Here is a 21,832-nt window from a genome sequence, read left to right on the forward strand (position 1 = left end):
TCCTCCTCCTCTTCTCCTCATCTGCATCTGGGTAATTCTGTCATTATGGCAATATTTCAACCTGCTAGAAATAAAAATATAAAAACATAAACAAAAAGATTTATAGTAAGTGCCTCTCTGTAACAAGGTGCCTGATTTGTTGTTTCAGCAGCAAAGATTTTAGAGCAAGCAGTGGTCGCTTCAACATCACCACCAAGAATGTAACTCCTCCAAGTACTGAGATATGCGAACTAGCAGGATTATCTTTATCATGCCCCACCTTGTTCTCTCTCTTTTTATTGTTAGTTTAGAAACCATTGTCATTCAAGTTTTTTCCAATGAGAAAAGTAATCAGTTGATTGACAACACTCTTTTTGAATTATATTGCTCACAAGGCTAAAAAGAAGAAGATAACAACGGAGTGAAACAAACACGTATCTGGCTGTGCTGCCAAACCATAAAATATCAAAAATAATACATCTGAAGTAACCAATAACAAAATCTGTCCCTAGGAATCAATGGTGACAACCCCATGCCATTCATTATAAATCTCATTAACTGTTCTAGAAACTAACATTTTAAATAACAAATTTGTTAATGATAATCAATCAATTAAAGGCAATTATTAGGAACAAATTGCTAAACAAATTAGCTTCCCACTTTCTAACGTTTAGGATCATTAAATCAAAGCTCTATTCCAAGCTCAGTTTGGCTGTGACATCTAGCTCTTCACTTGACATCAGTGGACCAGAATGTGGATCAGAAGTCTCTTTTATCCATGGACCAATGTGAAGAAGTTAATCTGAATACCTAGGCTCTTGGGATAGAAATCAGTGAGCCTGCTGCCACATATTAAGGTCCCTGTGTTCTAGCTGATTCATATAGGCACTGCATCTATTGTCATCCCCTTTCAGGTTCTAAATTGACAAGATTATTAGAAGATGTTAAAACATCTTCTGTCAGTAATAGAACTGCTTTAAAAATACAAATCCAGATGTCAGTTTTGAAAATATGCATACCTACTAATAAATAATCACATGGCAAAGACCACCAAGTATAACTTAAGTCTGATTATTGTTGAGTGTCTTCAAATTGTTTCTGACTTATAGAGACCCTAAGGAGGTTTTCTTGGCAAGATTTGTTTAGAGGAGGTTTACTTTTGCCTCCTTCTGAGACTGAGAGAGTGTGACCTACCCAAGGTCAGCCCGTGGTTTTCCATGGCCAAGTGGGATTTGAACCCTCATCTCCAGAGTTGTAGTCCAGTGTTCAAAAATGTGCTGGCTCTTGTAGATGCCATAAAAAGGAGGAAGGGAAAGGGCAAAAATAGGAAAGTGACAGCAGTTGCTAAAATAAATACCAGTTAGCCTTAAAGGTTCTGCCACATTCCTTTTTTCCTTCCCCATTCCTTCCCCCTTTTTATCTTGCAAGAGATTAACATGGCTACTACTTTGAAGTATTCTCACTATTTGATCAGTCTGTCTCTCAAAATAGGATTTTTCCACAGGCATTCAGTTTTCTTGCCTTTGAAAATGTGTGTTTTTTTTTTTGCTTGTTCTGTAAGTGTCTATGAGGGAAGGCAAAAAAATAAAATAAAAGTATTTCACCATGAATCCACTCTTCAAAATAATTCCTTCAAAAGTAAGTAATATCCTTTTAAAATCTCTTTGTCTTTAACCAAGGTTACTAAAAATAAAAGAGGAAACATAAATGGAAAAAGTCAAGTTGTCCTTTGTTTTGCATTATAGTAAAAAAAATTATCAGACAATATGGGAGCAGAAGAGAATTAGTGTTTACCTAGAACCTCTCTCCCTTCTACGAAAAGTGGACAACTATGGGGCCATTCAGACTACCATTTAACCCGGTTCCGGATTTGCAATTTGCACGTGAAGTTCATATTGGGCCCGATTCTGTCACAATCCATGTCGAGGCTTGCACAAGGAAATGCCCCTTACCCTGGGGTATCCAGAATCGGGCTAAAATCTGTCTTTTCCCAAAAGACCCAGGTTCCGCGAAATATGAACTTGCCCTCGATCATGTTCGGGGCAAATTCAGGGAGGGATTAGGGTCGGAGGGCGGGCAGAGGTCAGAGCATTCCCTCCCCTCATCTGAGGGGAGGGGGAGGAAGAGGAGGAGGAGGAAAGAGCCGAAGGACTGGAGGCTGAGAGGAGGCAAAAGGGGAAGTGTGACTTTTGGGCTGCAAAGGGCTGTAAGAGGGAGGGGGAGTGGAGAAAGTGATGATGGAGGAGGAGGAGGAGGAGGAAGAGGAAGGAGCCCTGGGAAGAAGGGAGCCATGGAGGGCATTCTCTAACGGAGCAGGAGGAGGAGGATGAAGGAGTCAGGGCAGCTTGGGGGAGGAGGGTCAGAAGGAAAGAGGAGGAGGAGGATTGCCCAGGGAAATAGGGCTGTGGAGCTAAGCCGGGGGATGTAGGGAAATCCAGCTGCAGCAGAAGCAGCCTCTTTTTTTTCTGATCATTTATGTGCATGATTTTTTGGGTGACATGTCTGTGTGCTTGCTTGTGCTACTTTCATTTCCTCTTGCTCCTGGATTATTATTATTATTATTATTATTATTATTATTATTATTATTATTTGTGTTATATGCGGATGCTACAGTCAGAATGCCTGTGCTGCATTTCCCTTTTATTCCCAATTGATTCCATGGGTCAGTTGGAACTGACAGGTCACTCTCTCTCAGCCTCAGTGGAAGACAATGGCAAAGCTCCTCTGAAGAGAATGTAGCAGGAGGAAAAGGGTCAGTTCAGGTCAGGTCAAAGGCAGGGCATGAACGGAGCTCCCATCAGGCACTTTCCTTCCTTTTTTATTTTTTTAAAATTAATTTTGACAAACTATGCACATGTTTTGTTTTGTTTTTTCTTGAGGCAGATATAGATAGATAGATAGATAGATAGATAGATAGATAGATAGATAGAATGTGGCTGGCAGCTTGTTCCCTTTCCCTTTCATTTGCTGGCTTCCAGCAAAGGGGAAACGTTGCAAAGGGCAAGACTTTTTTTTCCTTTGCGAATCAGTCCAAAAATGCGAATGTTACATTTGTTGCTCTTGTAAATCAGGCAATTGGCAAAACGATATATGCTTTTGCAAGGAATTCAGAGGCAGTCCTGCATTGCTTTTAAAAGCAAAAAAGAATGCAGGGCAATCACATCCTTTTCTGGCATTTCCGAGGTGAGGAATTTATTATTATTATTATTATTATTATTATTATTACATGTGTAAGAGGCATTCTGGGGTGGCAAGGAGTGAGGGATACAGGATGCATTAACTTGCATTTTGGGGTTGAAAATGGGGCCAAGGGCAGATCATACCCGGCACTGACCCAAATGCCCCCCCACACGCACACAAAAAGAGATTTTAAATTGACAAAAGGTGTGCACTTTGGAGCATTGTGCATAGCTCTTTAAAAAAAGGAGGGGGGAGGACACTTCTGATGCCCCTGCAAACATCACCTATGACGATTGCTTGATTGACAGCAGGCGCCCTCAAGTTAAACCCGATAAGGCATTCGGGTTAAAATGCCCCTCAATCGTAGTGGGCACTTGCTCACGGAGAGATTTGGGGGAGGGGCATCCGGATCTACCCAGTTCCACCCACGTTAACTGGGCCAGTGGGAATGGGGCCTTTGATTAGTTAAATTTACCTTGCACAATGAAAACATGAAAGCGGGGGGGGGGGGGGGGGTGTCATATTTCACAGACACACTTCTAGGACAATCACAAAGTGAAAAGGACAGATATGTGAATAGATTTTTTTAAAAGAAGAAAGTACTGATATCATCTATCTGGAGACAGTATTTGACTAAATAGAAACGTTTGCCATGTTTGCACTCTGAACACATACATTCACATCTCCCCTTCCCATCATTCATTAAATGCTGACTAAGAAAGCAGGAGTCATACTCCTTTGGCCATGCACACTGAGGGTTGGCATAGGCTTCAGATCAAATTCCTTCACCCATAGCTAGAAAGTTCTACAATCTCAAGACTACAATCTCAATCTCAATTACATGCCATTTATAGAGGGACACACAGAGGGGCTCATGTGATACAGCCTTAAGAAAAGACAGTTATAGATCATTCATGTTTTTAGATAGTATTCAAAGTGACTAACTGTGCATAAGAAATTTTAGCATAAGCTTTCATAGATTGCATGTACTTCCTCAGATGCATGGAGTGAAACAATGCCCAGGAAAGACTATTATAATTATACTGTATGACTAGCCATGGGAATGTAAAATGGGTGGGTATGGTGATGAGGTGAAAGGTTCAGCTTTAACAATGGCTGTTGAGGGACAAAGGCAGGAGGGAAGATATTGCCTAAGACCAAGGTGGGTGGGTGACCATATGAAATGGTGAGAGGGAGCTTTGGAATGTGTTGTGGGCAGGCTGAGAACCTAGAATTTAGATGAGAGACTTTTTTGAAATTCTGAAATTCAGGAGTTCATTTATATGTCAGTAAAATTCTGCACCAAAAATCATAAAGCAATCATACACATAAGTTCACAAATGTTTGGTAGTGCTTCATATATGCATGCATGATATTGTCAAGAAAGGAGGAGAAAATATACAAATGAACTGAAGGAACAGAGAACTGTAGTAAACTTCACATGCTCTAATACTAAAATTCTTTTAGGGCCCGGACAGACAGGCCAAAATACAGCTGCTTCGGGTCACTTTGGATGTATGCTGTTTAAATACTAAGAGGCTGGAAGCCATGCCAAAGCCACACTCCAGTCCTAAGGACTAGAGAGCAGCTTTGGCACAGCTTCTGGCCTGTCTGTTCAGGCCCTTAGTTAGCCCAGAGTTCTAGAATGAAACATAGGACAGAATAAACCAGATGCATAATGAAGCAATAGAAGGGGGTTATTACTGTTCATCATTATAACTGAAAGATGCAAAAATATGCAGAATATCAAGACGATATTCTCACATACCCAGGGAATGCCTATCAAAATTTAATTATTTGAATTTGTGACAAAAAAATTCATTGAATTATTTCAACTCTGTTAACTTTGGGCCTGATCATCTGGACAGGATACCATGAGCCAAATTTGCATGCCCACCCGATGTCATTTCATGGACCCAGTGCTGCTGAGTTGCACATACCTGCCATTGCTTTTGCCTCCTGAATCCCCCCGCTGTGGTCTGTAAGGGTAGAAATAGGGCACCTAGCTACACCAATGTGGCCAGATGCCTCCTTCCCATGTCAGAGGCTATGGCAGGGGCCTTCAGGATGGACTTGACAGTGGTGGCAGGTATGGGGCACAGGGGGCCATTTGATCTGCTTGGATGTCACTGCAGAGATTCCTGAAAACTCTGCAGCAAATGGCCAGCCTTTTTGGACAGATTTAAGACCCCTTTAGAAAGGAATCAGTGCAAGACCACCAGATCAGCATCTATCCCAGTCTATCCCAGCCCAGGGCTATTGTCCTGCATCAGTACCAGTATGTATTCACTCCTGTGTAAGTACTAGCTCTCATATGAGTATGAGTATGAGTACTCATATGAGTATTCATAGGATTGCAGCTGTACAGTGCAATGAATTTTAAGTAAACCATTTGGCAAGGCTCCCCATGACATTCTTGTAAATAAGCTAGTAAAATGTGGATTAGAAAATGCAACTGTTTAATGGATTTGTAATTGGTTTACAAGCCAAACCCAAAGGATGCTCAGCAATGGCTCCTCTTCATCCTGGAGAGAAGTGACCAGTGGGGTCCCACAGGGTTCTGTCCTGGGCCCAGTTCTATTCAACATCTTTATCAATGACTTAGATGAAAGAATATGAACAACATCTTCCGGTATTATTGTGATGTTTGCAAATATCTACGATTTTATTTTAATAAATTTGTATCTTAGAGAGGGTGGGATGGGGGTGGGGGATTTTGTTGTTTATTATATTGTACTTTTAAACTCTGTTGTTACCCGCCTCGATACCCCAGAAGGGAAAAGGCGGGATATAAATAAATAAATATTTTATTATTATTATTATTATTATTATTATTATTATTATTATTAGGAGCATGCTTATCAAATTTTCAGATGACACAAAATTAGGAGGAATAGCTAATTCCCCCCAAAACAGGATCAAAATTCAAAATTTTAATTGATTTGAAAGCTGGGCCAAAGCTAACAAAATGAATTTCAACACAGGAGCAAAAAAATAAAAAATGAAAAATGAAACATATAGATATAGGATGGGGGACACCATGGCTGAATGGGACTACATGTGAAAGGAATCTAAGAGTCCTAGTAGGCCACAGGTTGATCATGAATCAACAGTGTGATGTAGCAGCTAAAAAGGCCAATGTGATTCTAGGCTGCAATAGAAGTATAGTGTCTAGATCAAGGGAAGTAAGAGTGCCACTGTATTCTGCCTTGGTCAGGCCTCACCTGGAATACTGTGTTTAGTTCTGGGCACTACTATTCAAAAAAAGATGTTGAGAAGCTGGAGCATGTCCACAGGAGAGCGACTAAAATGGTGAAGAGTCTGGAAACCATGCTTTATGAGGAGAGACGTGGGGAGCTAAGTATATTTAACCCTGAGAAGAGAAGGTTAAGAGGTGATATGATAGCCTTCTTTAAATAAGAGCTGTTTGACAGTGGATCACACTCCCTTGGAGAGTGGTGGAGTCTTCTTCTTTGGACAGGTGGGATGGCCATCTGTTGGGGATGCTTGGATTGAGAGTTCCTGCATGGCAGGGGGTTGGTCTGGATGAACCTTGTAGTCTCTTCCTACTGTATAATTCTATTATTTTAAGTAAACTGTTGTTTTCTTCTTTTTTTTCTTTCCAGAGTTCAGCTAAACTCCAAGTATAGCACCCAGTCCTTCTGAACCAAGGTGTGACATTATTCTTCAGTTAATTGTTCCATAGGGACAAACCAGATGTTCTTGACATTGGTCTGAAACACACTGTAGAAATAATCCAATTTGAGACTGCTTTAACTGCCCTGTCTCAATGCTAGGGAATTCTGGGAACTGTAGTTTTGTGAGATATTTAGCCTTCTCTGTCAGAGAGCTCTGGTGTCACAATAAACTACAATCCCCAGGATTCCCCAGGACTGAGCCAGGGCAGTGAAAGCGGTGTCAAACTGGATTATTTCTGTACCATGTTGTGGAGCTAGTATGTATGTGTTCAAGAGTTGACCTTTCCAAGCAGAGGAACCTGATTTTGTTGTGCTAAGGTGCTAGATAGCTTAAAATCTACAATCATAATGCAAAATAGTAAGCTATAATGACATTATGCTTATGGGCCAAAACAGACGCCCTTTTAAAGCCCACTTCCAGACATCTTTGGAGTGCAGCATTTATACACCACATGCACCGAAGATGTCCAGAAGCTGCCTAGAAACCAGATGGCCACCCAGACATGGATGGCTTCAAGATGCTCCAGTGGTGTGGTATTTACATGCTGCATGCTGTTAGCAAGGATCGAAATAGGGGAATTTTAATTAGCTCAAATACGAGAGGCATGTCCTAACAACGCACACACAGGATCGTGTCCCTATGTGTATACCAGAGGTCGCCTAGTCCACCCCCAAGAGAAAGAGACTTGAATGCTAATGAGGTGCAATTAAACTATGAACATTTATTAAAGCCACACAACAAAAGGGATCACACACACACACACACACACACACACACACACACACACTCAATGCTATAGCAAGGGAGGGGTGAGTTTGGGGAGTAAAGGAAGGAAGGGAGAGGCACCGTTGGGAATATATATCTTAGATGTCTTCTCCAAGGAACCGGATGAGATGTAGGATGGATAGTGGACCATGGCCATGGGAAGGGGAAAGGAAAGAGCGGCTGCGGTGGCTTAAGAGCTGAGTTCCGGCGGGCAAAGCTAATTTAGAGGCCCGGTGACAGTGAGCTTGGCTTCGCTCATGTGATTTCAGCAGAGCAAGATGCTCTTGGAATCTCAGGCTCGGAATGCTCAACGAGCCCAGTGAAGGGCTGAAAACTTGGACCTTACATAGGGCTAAACTTATCCTCAGGCGATGCCTGCCTGTGAGACAAAGGCGTTGATTGCTTGGGCTTTGTCTAAGCCGAAAGTTACACAATGGTTACACAATGCAAGAGGTCTGACACTTTTTAGGAGAGCAGATACCTTGATGGCTGAGCCGTTAAGCTAATCACTGGCTCATTAAGAAGGAAGCCACATCTATTGTCTTCCTCTATGCTGGTCCCTGCGAATCTGGTTTTGCAACTCCCAAGGACTTCCTCTGAAAGGCTTAATTCTACCTTTTTCCTGAGACCTGGCCTTGTCAGGGCATCTGGCTACGTGGTCTGCTCGCTCTTAGGTTAATGGCAGCTTGCTGTGGGGTCAGTCAGGGGTCATGGCTTCAGACCGCATGGCACCCAAAATTTTACATAAAACCATACTTGGTAACAATGCTGCTGGAGCATCATGAAACTGTTTTGCAGCTGTGGCAGGCCGGGAAAGGCGGCTCTTTCCTGGCCTAAATAGGAGCAGATCTTTTCCGCTCCTATTTGGGCCGGGTTAAAGGCAGATTGGGGCTGCAACATGTATTTGCTGTGGCTCCAGTCCATCTTTTCTGGCCCTATGTTTGCTTCCTTGAAGCAAGATTACCACCTGCCTTCCCTACCCCATCATTCTCTACATTAACTGAGGCACTGGAGGAGACTTTCTAAGGAGGAAAGCAGCCTCTTGCTCTGAGGAAATAAATACAGTAATAGAACCATTATAGTTTACCAGCTTAACATTGTAGCTCCAGAGACAATAAAAAACAACAACTAAGGAGGCACTGGAGGAGTAACAGAGGGTGCTTATGTAAGGATTGCAACAATCTAGAAACAAATCTTGGGGATATAGGGGATTAGACACACCTACATCTATCATCACAGTTTGTCAAGCAAGACACCCACAAGAATGAAAATGTGCCTCTTTTCTTTTAGATATTTTTAAAAAGTCAGTAGAGTGTTTGGACAGGAAATTAAGATGTATCAAGAAGCAACATTAAGGGTGCATTAACACTGCAGAAATAATCCAATTTGACACCACTTTAACTGTCATAGTTCAGTGCCATAAAATTCTGGGCCTTGTAGTTTGTGTGGCACCAGAGCAAAGCTTTGATGCAAAAACAAACTACAGTTCCCAGAATTCCATAGCACTGAGGGATGGCAGTTAAAGTAGTGCCAAACTGGATTATTTCTGCGGTGCAGAGGCAGCCTAAATGATGTGATATAAACTGCTACAAATCAGCAGTCTGAGTGAGATCTGTGTTTTGAATTGCAGTCAGTGATTATACTTGGTTTTATTCATCTTTAATTGCATGCCATATCTTTGCAGAATATGTTTTTTTCCCTCATCTACCACTTACAAATGCTTGTATTAATAAGATATATTGCTTCAGTTCATATCCAAGTCTCTTCTGCACTTGCTAATTTCTCCTTTCTTGGTTTTACTTTTCTTTGTCTTTGATGTGTGTTTTGGAGCCAATTTCCACTCTATGACACTCAGATAACTTCATTTTTTTGTAGTGGAATTATTGCTACCATTTATAAAACAAACAAACAAACAAACAAGGAATGCATGTTTTTATGTGTGGTTAGAATTCTACACATTTGGGAGATGGAATATTCTGTAACAGGAGCAGCAAATCTGTTTCAGGCAAGAGACTTGATAATACCATATATATTTTAATTCTCTTCTCTTTTCCAGGGAAATGGTGTGATGTCATCCTTGTCTCCTCCCACAGTGTAAACTGAACTCCTGTCAAAGTTGTGCTGCCTCTGTGACAGAGAGAGAACAGTTCACTTTGCTGCAGCTGCATTACCTTGTATGACACCCCACAGCATCTTTAACTGTGCACTTTTGGGTTTGACAGCATGGTATCAAGGCTGGTCTTCCTACTTCTCTGTGGAAATATTGCACTCCTACTTGGAAATGCTCAGAAATTGCCAAGAGGCAAGTAGATGTGATATTTTAATGCTTTATTTGTGGGGTGGGATGCTTGGTTTTAGTGAGACATCCTTGTTTGCAGTATATATGAACTGATTGGCATCGTCTGAGAGAAATGTAACGAAGGAGGAAAGCAAGACTCTCATACAAGGGAATTTATTTAAAACTCTCTAAACAAATCAAAGGATTAGATTAGCCTTTTTGTTGCAAGAGTCACATTAGGTAATCCATGCAGCAATTTAAACGGAAACTAATTTTACTGTTTTCTTGAACATTTACTCTTATGTTAATGAGATATATGTCCACTAGAAAATGTGGGTGAGGTGTCTTGGAATAAAGTTGTTGTCCTCATCTTCAGTTGAAATCCAGGCTTGTATGATTGTTAGAAGTAAAGAATTCACAGGCATTGTTCTTCTTTGTAATTTGAAAGAAAATATGCCAAATCTAAAGTACCTTCCTTTTCTTCCCTACCTCCTTTGTATTGATTTGTGTTACTGTGAAACAAACAGCTGCAATGTAAAATTAATACCATATTTCTAAATCTAGATAAAGAGATACTTTGTAACACCTTGTCACTGAAGCAATGCTTTACAACTGTTTGTGTACTTCACACTCTGTCACTGACTTTGCTGAAATACTTTTTAAAGTACACAGTGTGCTTCCTATAGGTACACAGTGTGTGCAAGGCGTTTCAAGCACACAAGAGAAGCAATGATTTCTTTAAATGTTCAGCTGCTTAGAGGAATGTTATATCAGAGGACAGCATCCTTGAACATGGCTGTGTGACATAGTTAAGGTCACACAGATATTTTCCACATGTCAAATACTTAATGAGTCTACATCTTGACTACTCCTCTGAAAATTTACATTTTGAAAAGTTAATCCCTTTTTCTGAAAACAGCAATTATGTTCTTCATCCTTCAAATTATATAAACAGTAATTGTTTGGAATTGTTTTCATTACATTATAAATATATTTCTTTGGTAAGAGATTATATCTAAGTTCAAATAGGTCGATGAGCATAGTAGTTAGTAGTATATTATACTCTGAGGTTAAACAATGTGTATTGTCTGCCATTGGAACATGGATCTTTTCCAAACCACAAACCTTGCAGATGGTTTTGTCTTTCCTATCCATTTTTGTGGGACAATAGCCATAACTATCTTTAAGAATAGAATTCTGGCATTGATTTCATGCTTCAATCACTGGAAATATTCCCAAAGCATTGTAAAGCAAAATCTCGAGTCTACTTCTCAAAATACGTTACAGCTGAAAGCTTGGACAGTTTTTTTCATGTAGTTTCAAATTAGTCTTCCTTTTGCACGGAAAATATGAATACCTTTTTTCAAAATGTACAACTGTAATCTGAGATTCTTTTAATGGGTTGAGCATAGTGCACATTTGTTGTTGGAAGATGTTCTGAATGATAGTAACCTTTATTAACAAACTTGAGTTTGACTGGAAGTGCATTCTAGAAACAAGATTAATTTCTCCAGTCCACTGGCTTGTCAAATGGAAAAGTCAAATCTATGAACTGTAAATAACACATTTTTTCTGCAGAATTGTCTAACCCAATTCAGAGGTGTCACATATAAACAGAGTAATTGGAGATAGTACTTTTAAGCCACTTCATAATCCCTTTGAGATTTTCCTGCCAATTTTATTTCTGGATAGACAGACAAGTTCATTGTTTGAACTTTCTCATTCTAATTGTGATTCTAGAATCCCAGTATTCTGTGTTCCACTCCAAGACCAAATCCTACTCCTGGCTTTATGTCATGAAATTGGATTTCCTTTCCCTGGTACAAGCAAGAAAAAATGCTTCCTGCAGCTGTAGGAAAGAAAGCCAATAAGACTTTAGGTGCCAATTACTTGTGGAGCCATTGGAGTAGCTATTCACACAAATAAGCTATTCTTGAAGCATCCACGTGAAGGTTTTACTTTTTTGAGGTGCTGCCACTTCCAAGGCACCTGACTGAATGTGGTGATGGGAAACATCTGTTTTTAAAAATCAGTTTTGGAATTGTCAGCAGGGAAAATACTACTTTCTGTAGGAGTTCTTGGAAAGTTGATTTGATACTAGAGAAATGCAGTGGAAATAGCAATTAATGATTACAGTCAAGTTACTATGTGAAAAACAAATTATATGGCTGCAAAAGCAGGTGTGCAAAAATAAGACCATTATGTGTGTCTGCATGTGATTCTGATAGCATGTCTTAGTGTCACATATGTTGTTTGTCACAGTGTTTGCTAATAGAAGGCATCTTTGTTAGTGCTGGTGAAAACCCGCTGTATTTATCCCTTTAAGCAACAGTACATTAATCACATATTCTGACACTTTATTTAACATTTTCCTATGCCCTAAAGACTCCAGCAGTCCTATTAAATAAGTGATTTGCAAATATTGTTTTATATGCAAGATTTTCAATGAAACTTGTATATGGTTCACTTGTTTATGGGCTTTTGCAAGCATAGAGTGCTTTAAAGCTTGGGGAAATTTCTTCCCATCCCCCTCTCTATTTTCAAGCAGATCATTTTTCTTTCTTTTTTTGTCAATTTCTTTTCTTTTCTTTTTTAACTTAATATCTATGACTGTGCAATTGGAAATAACACACACACACACACACTAAAAGATATGCTGAGTAGGGTTCAGGGCAGGAAAGCAGGGTAATGAAGGCCAGTCAGCAGAAGACAGCATGGGACTATAGCATCAGTGTGACACTTTTGGAGAGCTGTACGTAAATGATTGCCCCCAAACCAGTATGTTTGTTTCCTGTACTAACATGGTTGTGATGATTTAATAAAGTCCTAAGACAATTATTGTATAATGCCAATAATACACTAACCAATAAAACATGTCATTTTATAGACCTTTTAATATTTTTTTTCCTTTTTTCCTTTTGTCCATTGGTGATACACAAGCCTTTATACAATCAGGGAATCTTTATTCAAAAGCAAAGCCCATTGTATTCACTGGGACTTATTCTGTATTACCTATGTTTAGAGTTCCACCACAGAACAGAAGCATTTGGCAATTAGACCAACTGTGTCTGTACATTCTTGCATATCCTATGCTTAATCTGTGTGATTACCAATAAATACACTGCATGTTCTGTTCTATTATGCCCACTGAACATAATGTGAGATTCATCACTTCACAATGTCTTGCATAAACCAAAGGTTTAAAAAATCTGCTTCATCAGAATATCATTGAGTTTCAGTGACCTATGACAATGACCAGTGTTGCCTCTTTAAATGAAAGGGATCAGATAAAGTACTATGCTGCTTGTGGGCCAAATTAGACTTTATTACCAAATTTTGTTGTTCACTGCCATCACATTGACTTTGACTTATGGTAACCCTATGAATGAGAAATCTCCATGTCATTCTATCATCAACAGCCATGCTCAGATCTTGCAGACTCAGAGCCGTTGCTTTCTTGATTGAGTCTATCCATAAGTCCATGTTCCTCTTTTACTGCTACCTTCTACCTTCCCAAGCATTATTCTTTTCTATCTATGTCTACTGCTGATATGCCAAAAGTATGACAACTTAGTCATCTTGGCTTCTAGGGAGAGGTCAGGCTTTATTTGCTCTATTTACTCATTCATTTGTGGTTTTGGCAGTCCATGATCTCCACAGAACTCTCCTCCATCACCACATTTCAAATTAGTTTATTCCTTTCCTACCATCTTTTTTCACTGTCCAGCTTTCACAACCATACAGAGAAACTGGAAATACAGTGGTCAATAATGGCCTTGGTATGCAATGATATATTTTACATTTGAGAATCTTTTCTAGTTCCTTCATAGCTGTCCTTCTAAGACCTTATTTTCTTCTGATTTCCTGACTGCAACCTCCTTTTTCATTAATGACTGAGGGCTGAAGCAGATGGGCAGGAAAAAGCATCTCAATCTTGGGTTTTCTGAAACTGGGTTAAAACTGTGTTGTCCACATGGCCCACTTCCAAGGTGGCCCGAACACCCATGGGCTGTCCACACCATGCAGTGTCAGGCCATACTGCATAGGGGGAACTGTTGCCTCCCCACCATACATGTGAACCATCACACAAACACACTGCCTGCAATCTCTACTTACCACCCTCTTCCTGCCCAGATGCCATTCCATTGGATGCCACATGGTCACATGTGTGATGCTTGTACAGGGCATTCATGTATCAGTGTGCCGAATGATACATTGCCAAAGCACAATCATGGAGGCCCCCTATGCATGCACTCTTCACCCCTCTTCACCCCATGCACTCCTGTTGGACTGTCTGGTTTGTGTATGTTGTAATTAAATCCATTGCATTATTGGTGATCACGTTTTTTGTTTTGCTGCAGTCCTGTACTTGTGCTGGGCTGCTTATATGCCTGTGTGCTGATGTGCATTTTCTGCACTGAGTTGGAGTATCCCAGCTTATTTTTGCTCTGATTTTTAGCCCAGAGAGTGGCTTTGTTTCAGTTTGCACTCAGTTTCACTCCATGTGTCATCTAAGCACGCCGCCTTCAAAGTGGTTAGAAGCCACTTTATTTAGCCAGTGTGGGCTACCCATGAGTCCCTAAAGTATTTCTCTACCCAACCACAAATTTACAAACTACCAGCTGGTGCCCATTATATACTTTCTGATTCATTGACAACTTCTCTCATATGCATGATCTAGTTATGATGCCAAAGAGGAGTAAGAAACTTTTGTTACTATATGTTTTCCAGTACACTGAAATATTACCATAAATAATTTGATATAAAAACAAATGTTGCATTTTTTTCCATAGTGCCTCATACTCTTGTTAGTCCTCAGGCTGTTCTTATGTGGGTTCCTCCCAAAGTTTAATTCGGCAATACAGTACTAACCCATCTGACTTAGAAATGTTTCTTTGTATGAGAGAATAAACCAGCAAAATCAATCAGACAACAGATTTAAATTTTTCTGACAAAAATGATGAAGAGTTCAATGGTACTTGAACTAAACTTGGAACAGCATACAACTTGCATGTTACAGCTTGATAAATATTGAAAAATGAATACTGTGGAGCTAAAAGAGAAAAACTCCTATAGAAACAAGACTAAACAAGTTGGCTCCCAAACTACTTTTTATATGCTGTGTTGCACAAGAGACAAAACACAACATACTATTACCCATTTTTCTTATTTTTCAAAGCTGGTAAAAGAAATGTAATGCTTTTGAAATTTTTAGACTGTATTGCAAAATGTGTACAGCTGTTAATTGTCTTGTATATTGTAGATGTTATATGAGATGGAATGGGGCAAGATGCTATCAGAAAGTTCAGTGAAAGTTAGTCATGTTAGAACTGGAACCCCAAGGCAACAAAATGTAGGTCAGCTTTTTCTTCTATTTTCCCAAATGACTCTAACCAGCCAGCACTTTAGAATTAACAACAGATGATCAGTGTGCTCATCATTTTCTCTCTCTTTTTTCTCTAGTTCTTAATATTTCATGTGCCCTTTTGTAGTATAGTTTAAAATATAGAAGGAAAATAGTGTTAATGATTGTTACATACAATTGTGTTATTTTAATCCGTTTCATACATTGTCTCTGTTAACAGTTAACATCATTGGTAATTGAGTTAGCAGATCCTTTCCACTAACCTATGTGCTTTCAGTATATAGTCTACAAAGACTCACATACTGTACATGTGGACAACCATATGCATGAAATGCTCTTTTCAATATACTTGAGAATCCTGAAAAATATATATGCAAGGCTCTTTTCAGTAAGTAGAGTGTATGTATATACAATCAAGGAAATAGCTGCCATGATATTTTCATCATACACATTTTGAATGGCCTAGATCCTTTTGGTACTCCCAGCTAGAGTAGACCCATTCGCTCGCAATGATAAATCAATACTTATGTAACCCCTCCCCAACCCTGCACCATTAGAACTTGTGCAATCCAAATTTCTAAGATCAACAGTCCAAGCTCCAAAATGTCATTTTTACTAATGCGACTCTGAGACTGGAGTCAGGCTCGTGGGTGACTATACTCAGGTACTAGCTCAGACTATCCTTTCCCACTGGCCTTGCTCCACTAACCCTGACTGATGAATTCCAGTCCACATGGAAACAGACGGTGATGACTAAAATCTCTTCACTGGGCTTCTCTCCAGAACGTTTGCTCAGCATGGGATAGGATAAGACTAAAGCAACCATCAAACAACAGGTGGTAAATTCAGAGCGACAGCTAGATCTAGCTAGCACTCCAGTTTTTATTGCTAGTGACACCAATAGATATTTGGCAGCACCTATGGCATATTTAGCAAAACTCAAAGTACCTAAACTCTGAAGAGTCTTTACTTTGGCATGATGCTATTCCCTTCCCTCGGTTGTCCTTGATGGGTGATATAAGAAAGAAAAAAACCTTCTCAGATGGACTATCCCCCTGTGACTCTGGCCAAAAAGAGACAAAAGAGCATGTACTACTCCAGTGCTCATACTACAGGGACATCTGCCACAGCCTTATTTCACGTCTATTGCATAAATACAAAGGACACAACAGTCAATTTTATATTTTTTCTGTTGATTTCAGACCTCAGCCCTGATACAACATATAATGTTGCCAGATTCTGTGCAGCTGTGGCTAAAATTTGTCAGGCAATGACTTCTGCAGTAGACTAGTACCAATCCTGTCATACTACAATGGAATCTAAAATAATATTTTAAATACTGTTTTTAACCTGTGTTTTTAAACCTTGTTTTTACCTTCTTTTATTCTGTAGCCCCTTTTTACCTGTGCTGGTCTATCTCCATAATAACAATGACCTGAGTACTTATGTAAACCTCATTGATTCAATGGGTCCCCTCTAACTACAAGTAATTGGATTCAGGGCATTAAAAGTATGTATAAAGTATGAAAAGTGGTCTTGAGACTGAGGTCCAAAACACACTGCAGGAATAATCCGATTTGAGACCACTTTAACTGCCTTGGCTCAATGCTAGAGAATCCTGGGAATTGTAGTTTATTGTGACACCAGAGCTCTCTGACAGAGGAGGCTAAATGTCTCACAAGACTACAGTTCCTAAAATCCTCTAGCACTGAGCCAGGGCAGTTAAAGCAGTCTCAAACTGGATGATTTCTGCTGTGTTTTGGACCTACAGTAAGTCAAACCTGTTGATGTTGTTGTGTGCCTTCAAGACATTTCCAATTTATAGCAACTCTAAGGTGAACCTGTCATGGGATTTTCTTGGCAAGTTTCTTCAGAGGGGTTTTTGCCATTGCCATCCTCAGAGGCTGAGAAAGTATGACTTGCCCAAGGTGACCCAGTGGGTTTACATGACTGAATGGGGATTCGAACTCTGATCTCCAGAGTGATAATCCAACACTCAAACCTAACACTATAATTAATTCATGTTTAGCAGAAGTGACTAGCTGAGCTTTTTCAACTGCTTCAAATTAAGAAAGGAAATGTGAATATGAAAATGAAATAAGTCTACTGAAATAAGTTTATCCTGTAGTATCCAACAATATTTGGGGCTTTTTAGGAAATGCTAAAGTGATCTTTTTCATTTTGAATAGGAAATAATAAGATTTGAAAGTCCAATCTTCAGTCCATCCATACCACATAGGTGCTTTTTGCCTACTTACCAACTGTAAAAGGTACACCTCCTTGCCAATGCTTACCAGTTTTATGCTACCCAGTTTTATCTGTTACAAATCATTTGCTATTTGTCTTTTTCAGAGTATGGTTAGCTTTAATATATTCTGAGTTTATCATCTGTGTTGCATTCGGTGGCACTTGTCCTTAACCTCAACATGTGCTTTCATTTATATTTGTCAAACAGTTCAAACAATAGTAATTTATTGTTGTGTATTCTGTAATAGTTGCATGGATTGACATTTTCTTTTCAGTGAAATATCTCCTGACTTCGTTTATTTTTACATCTGTACATTAGTAGAAGCAATCTAGCATTATCTTATAAAATCACAGCACAATAGTTGAGTGTTGAATAGAATATATACCATTACGTTATGGGGCATAGACATTCAAGTTGAGAATATAAGAAACTGCTTTCTACCAAGTCAAAACATTGTTCCAACTCAATATTCTCTACTCTAGGAATGTGCAAGCTGCATGTGGCCTTCTTGACTGTTTTTGTACCCTCCTGAGAGATTCTCAGGGGTTCCCTCCCACTAATTTGGCTGCCAAATCCGGTTGATGTGGCAGCAAGTAAAGCAATAATTTCACTTCAAACATCCCATTCTTGTCATTTAAATGGAAAACGGCACATTTATCTTCAGATTTATTTGGCAGTTACTGGTGGCAACACAGTATATCTCCTCTATGAGTTCCAGTGAAATAAATATCCATTGAATCCAAGGATATTGACCCTCTCATCTATACTATCTTATAGTAGGCCTTCAAGAGTCTTCCTAGCCCTCAAAGACTGAAAGGGGGAGCAAAGTATGTTGTCTACCACTGTGCTCTGAACTATTCTACAATAGTTAATTTTGCCATTATCTTTGCCATAATTAAAAGCACAATTCTGAGTGTGTTTCCTTGAGGTCTCATTGGAGCGAGTGGAGGTTAATCTGAAATCAGTGTTCATAACATTACAGCTTTGGTCAGAAACTAATCTATTTGAAATTAATTTATTTTTTATTCTGAACTTTCTACTTTCCATGGTTTCCCACCTCAAATTCATGCATACCAATTAAAACTGGTAAAAGACACTTGCACTGAGATAAAATGGCTCTCTAGTGATAAAAATAGATCTGGGAGTAACCCCCCTCCCCTGCTGTACACTTTATCTTTCAGCGATAATGCAACCACTTACATAAGACATAGCTTACTTGTCTTCTAAACCTACAAAACGCTCATTCAAAACGTTTTCATGTTGCCAGGAATCACTCATAGTTTATGGCCCTCCTCCAGCCCATCACTGCATTGGTTGATGGTCCAGACCTGCAGAGCCTTACCTGATTTAGCTATGGCAGGACCACAGCATGGCATCTCATCATATTAATGATACATTGCTCCATAACTCCAGCTGGTTGCTTCCAACAGTTTCATACATATGTTAAACAGCAATTGACATATGATGGCACCCTGCAGCATTTCATATAATTGCTAGAAAATTGAGAAACAGTATCCCATTGCCATTCTCTGGAAGAAGCCCTGTCACTGTATACAACACAACTGTGCCACTCTACTTAGGGTACAGCATGTTTTGGGATAGGCAGAATGATAGGAATCCCTAAGGATTCCCAATCTTTGAATGGGACCCTTGCCTAACAACATTCTGAATTCGAGTTTGAAGATGGTATCACTTTTATGGCTTTACAGTGGAAAGTGAGACATTGCCAGTTATCTCTGCACAGCTTGTCCTGCTTCTATTATTTACTTTTTAATGAAACATTTCATTCCATTCTTCAAATAATGACACTACTCAAGGCAGCTTGCAACAAATTAATATGACAAACATTACAGACACAGTAACAGAGAGACAAAGTAGATTAAACAATCTGGAAAAATAACAAGACTTTCTTTTTAGCCTAATTATATGTGAGGAGCTAGCATGTTTTAGTGGTCTGAGTGTTGGACTACGACCCAGGAGCCCAGGGTTTCAGTGCTTGCTCAGCCATGGAAACCCACTGGGTGAGTTTGGGCAAGTCACACACTCTCACCTTCAGAGGAAAGTAAACACCCCCTTCTGAACAAATCTTGCCAAGAAAACCTTGTGATAGGTTTGCCTTAGGGTTGCCACAAGCTGGAAATGACTTGAACGCACACAACAACATAATTTTATGTGATACACAGTCTAATTTCAAAGTCCTCTGCTATGGTTGTTGTCAGCAGCAACCTGGCCAGTAACTGGATGTTGCTGAAAAAGGAAGAGGAATGGGGGAGAAGGGGTGTCAGAGACAAAAACAGAAAATGGATGCCCTTTCCCCTTTTTGGTTTTAGCCACACCTGTTTACTGCTTTAGCCATGTCCACTGCCAGCATGTGGTCCTCAGTGGATGACTCCCAAAGGAATCTGGCCATTGACAAAAGAAAACATTAAGACAAGAAAGTGATCTCCAATTTATTTTTCTTCAACAAGGGAGAAAAGATTTTCATGCTTTGTTTGCAGAATGATATTTACACCAGCCCAGCAGTATTCTCACTTGTCAGAGAGTGATCCATGAAATAACATCATTCCCCAGTGGACCATTATGTACCAAATGGGAACTCCACCAGACCAATGGTTTGCTAATGCTTGAAGTCTCAACAAAGCTTTTTTCCGCCTTAGAAAAATCAAATAGGCAACGCTCTGTCATCTCAACCTAGATAATGTTAAACACTCCCCCCTATGAAAACTGACTGATTTTCTTCACTCCCCTGAAAGTCATAACAATAGTCCCTCTCTCCTTTGAGTGGGTACAAATACCCTACAAGTGGGAGGGTGTATCTTGGCCCTGCTTTAGTTAGATCAGGGCTGCCTTTTCCCAGCACACTCACTTGTACCTCTTCAACCAGGAAGGGCTTCCAAAGACTGCTGCCTTGCAGAGAAAAGACTGAAAAATAATGAAACGTGTTAACTTCAGCAGTTACTTCTATGCAACTTATCCCTAATAGAGATGCCAAGCTGATTAGGTTGGCAAGCTTAACTTTTGGTCCCAAGTCAGTTCCTTTCCATAGAACTATACTTTTCAAGGCATTTCTTATAAAATGGTCAGAACATGGAGATGGACAGATAGAACAGGTGGAGCAATTCACCTTTCTTGTGTTTAGCATAGTCTCCTTTATTTCACTTTAGTTCGAGTAATGCCAACCTGTACTTGCTCCAGTGCAATACTAATGGTGTCTTACTGTCATTTTGTTGTAGTTCAGTTTTTATAACATGCTACTTATATAACAAGATAGCAAGTTAGTGCTGAAGCTGTTCCTAGAATGTAGAGTTTGGCACTGGATGTGGAAAAATGTGGCTATTTGTTGATGAGTTAAGTTTAAGAAGTCTCTCTTCTTATACATATTCAGTGTTCACTTTATTGTTTTATTCAGAGTGCACATTTTTACTTTTTTAATGGCAGGAAACTGTGGTTAGTACCAAAAACACAAATAAGAAAAGCTGAGAATTCTCAGAAATATGTTTTCTCCTTTTGGAGCTGTTTTCATATGTTCTGGCAATTCTACTTTATACCATGTCTCATTTCAAGCCTAGAATTTAGCAACTACTACATGAATCTGTATAAAACCAAGTAACTAGTAAGTATTCAGGAAAAAAATATTTATACTAGCACACTTTATTATTTGTTTTTCTGTAATCAGTGTAGGTATAGTAAATCTAAAAATATCTATTCTTCTTCCCCATCTTGAACAAGTGGCTACGTGGTTGTGGTATTATTAAATACCAAAAGCATTCTCCTAACCATTGAGGATGGTTGACCAGATATCAATACATGACAATAAATTACTGTTTGTGTGATGTCTGTAAACCAAAAACACAAGAACATGCACTTGTTGTCTATATTCATACAGAGCTCCCTTTATGGCTGCTTTACTCTCCTTTGTCTGCATGGGAAAATAGTATCATGCTGTGCAACACTCATGGCCTGGAAACAAAACTTCCTTGCTTTCTGTTTAATTTGTCCAGTTACAAATTCTTGCTCAGAAGATTAAATGATACTAAAATGAGTGAAAAACAAAAACACATTAACAATCAGGATAAGGACATGAGATTAAAAGACAGTATAAAATATATAAGATCTATAATTCCAATTTTACTGGTAGTTAAAAACTGCAAATCTAAGTATACTGTGTAGGATCTAAAATGCCTTGGAGAAGAAGAGTGTGAGCCAATACAGATCGGGACTTTGTGCCAGCCTATGGGTGGAGTTAGGGCACAATGTTTGCATGCTGTGTGCCCTAACCCCACCCCAGGATGCCATTTTGGCACATGTCGGTCCACAT

At 39.5% G+C, this 21,832-nt stretch overlaps 1 protein-coding gene across 1 annotated transcript in view; it reads left to right on the forward strand.

Moving 5' to 3' along the window:
• Window positions 1-9,843: 9,843 nt before the first annotated feature.
• The window catches only part of ABI3BP (ABI family member 3 binding protein), a 167,025-nt gene continuing 155,036 nt past the window's right edge, over window positions 9,844-21,832 (forward strand). Inside the window, exon 1 of the mRNA XM_089512385.1 lies at window positions 9,844-9,925. Within this exon, the coding sequence (XP_089368511.1) occupies window positions 9,847-9,925 (79 nt within the window). The 5' untranslated portion in view covers window positions 9,844-9,846. The remainder of the gene's footprint in view (window positions 9,926-21,832) is intronic.

Source organism: Sceloporus occidentalis, unplaced genomic scaffold, assembly GCF_023333645.1.
Source record: "Sceloporus occidentalis isolate IW3139 unplaced genomic scaffold, rSceOcc1.0.p SCAF_2, whole genome shotgun sequence".
In the NCBI taxonomy this organism is placed as follows: domain Eukaryota; kingdom Metazoa; phylum Chordata; class Lepidosauria; order Squamata; family Phrynosomatidae; genus Sceloporus; species Sceloporus occidentalis.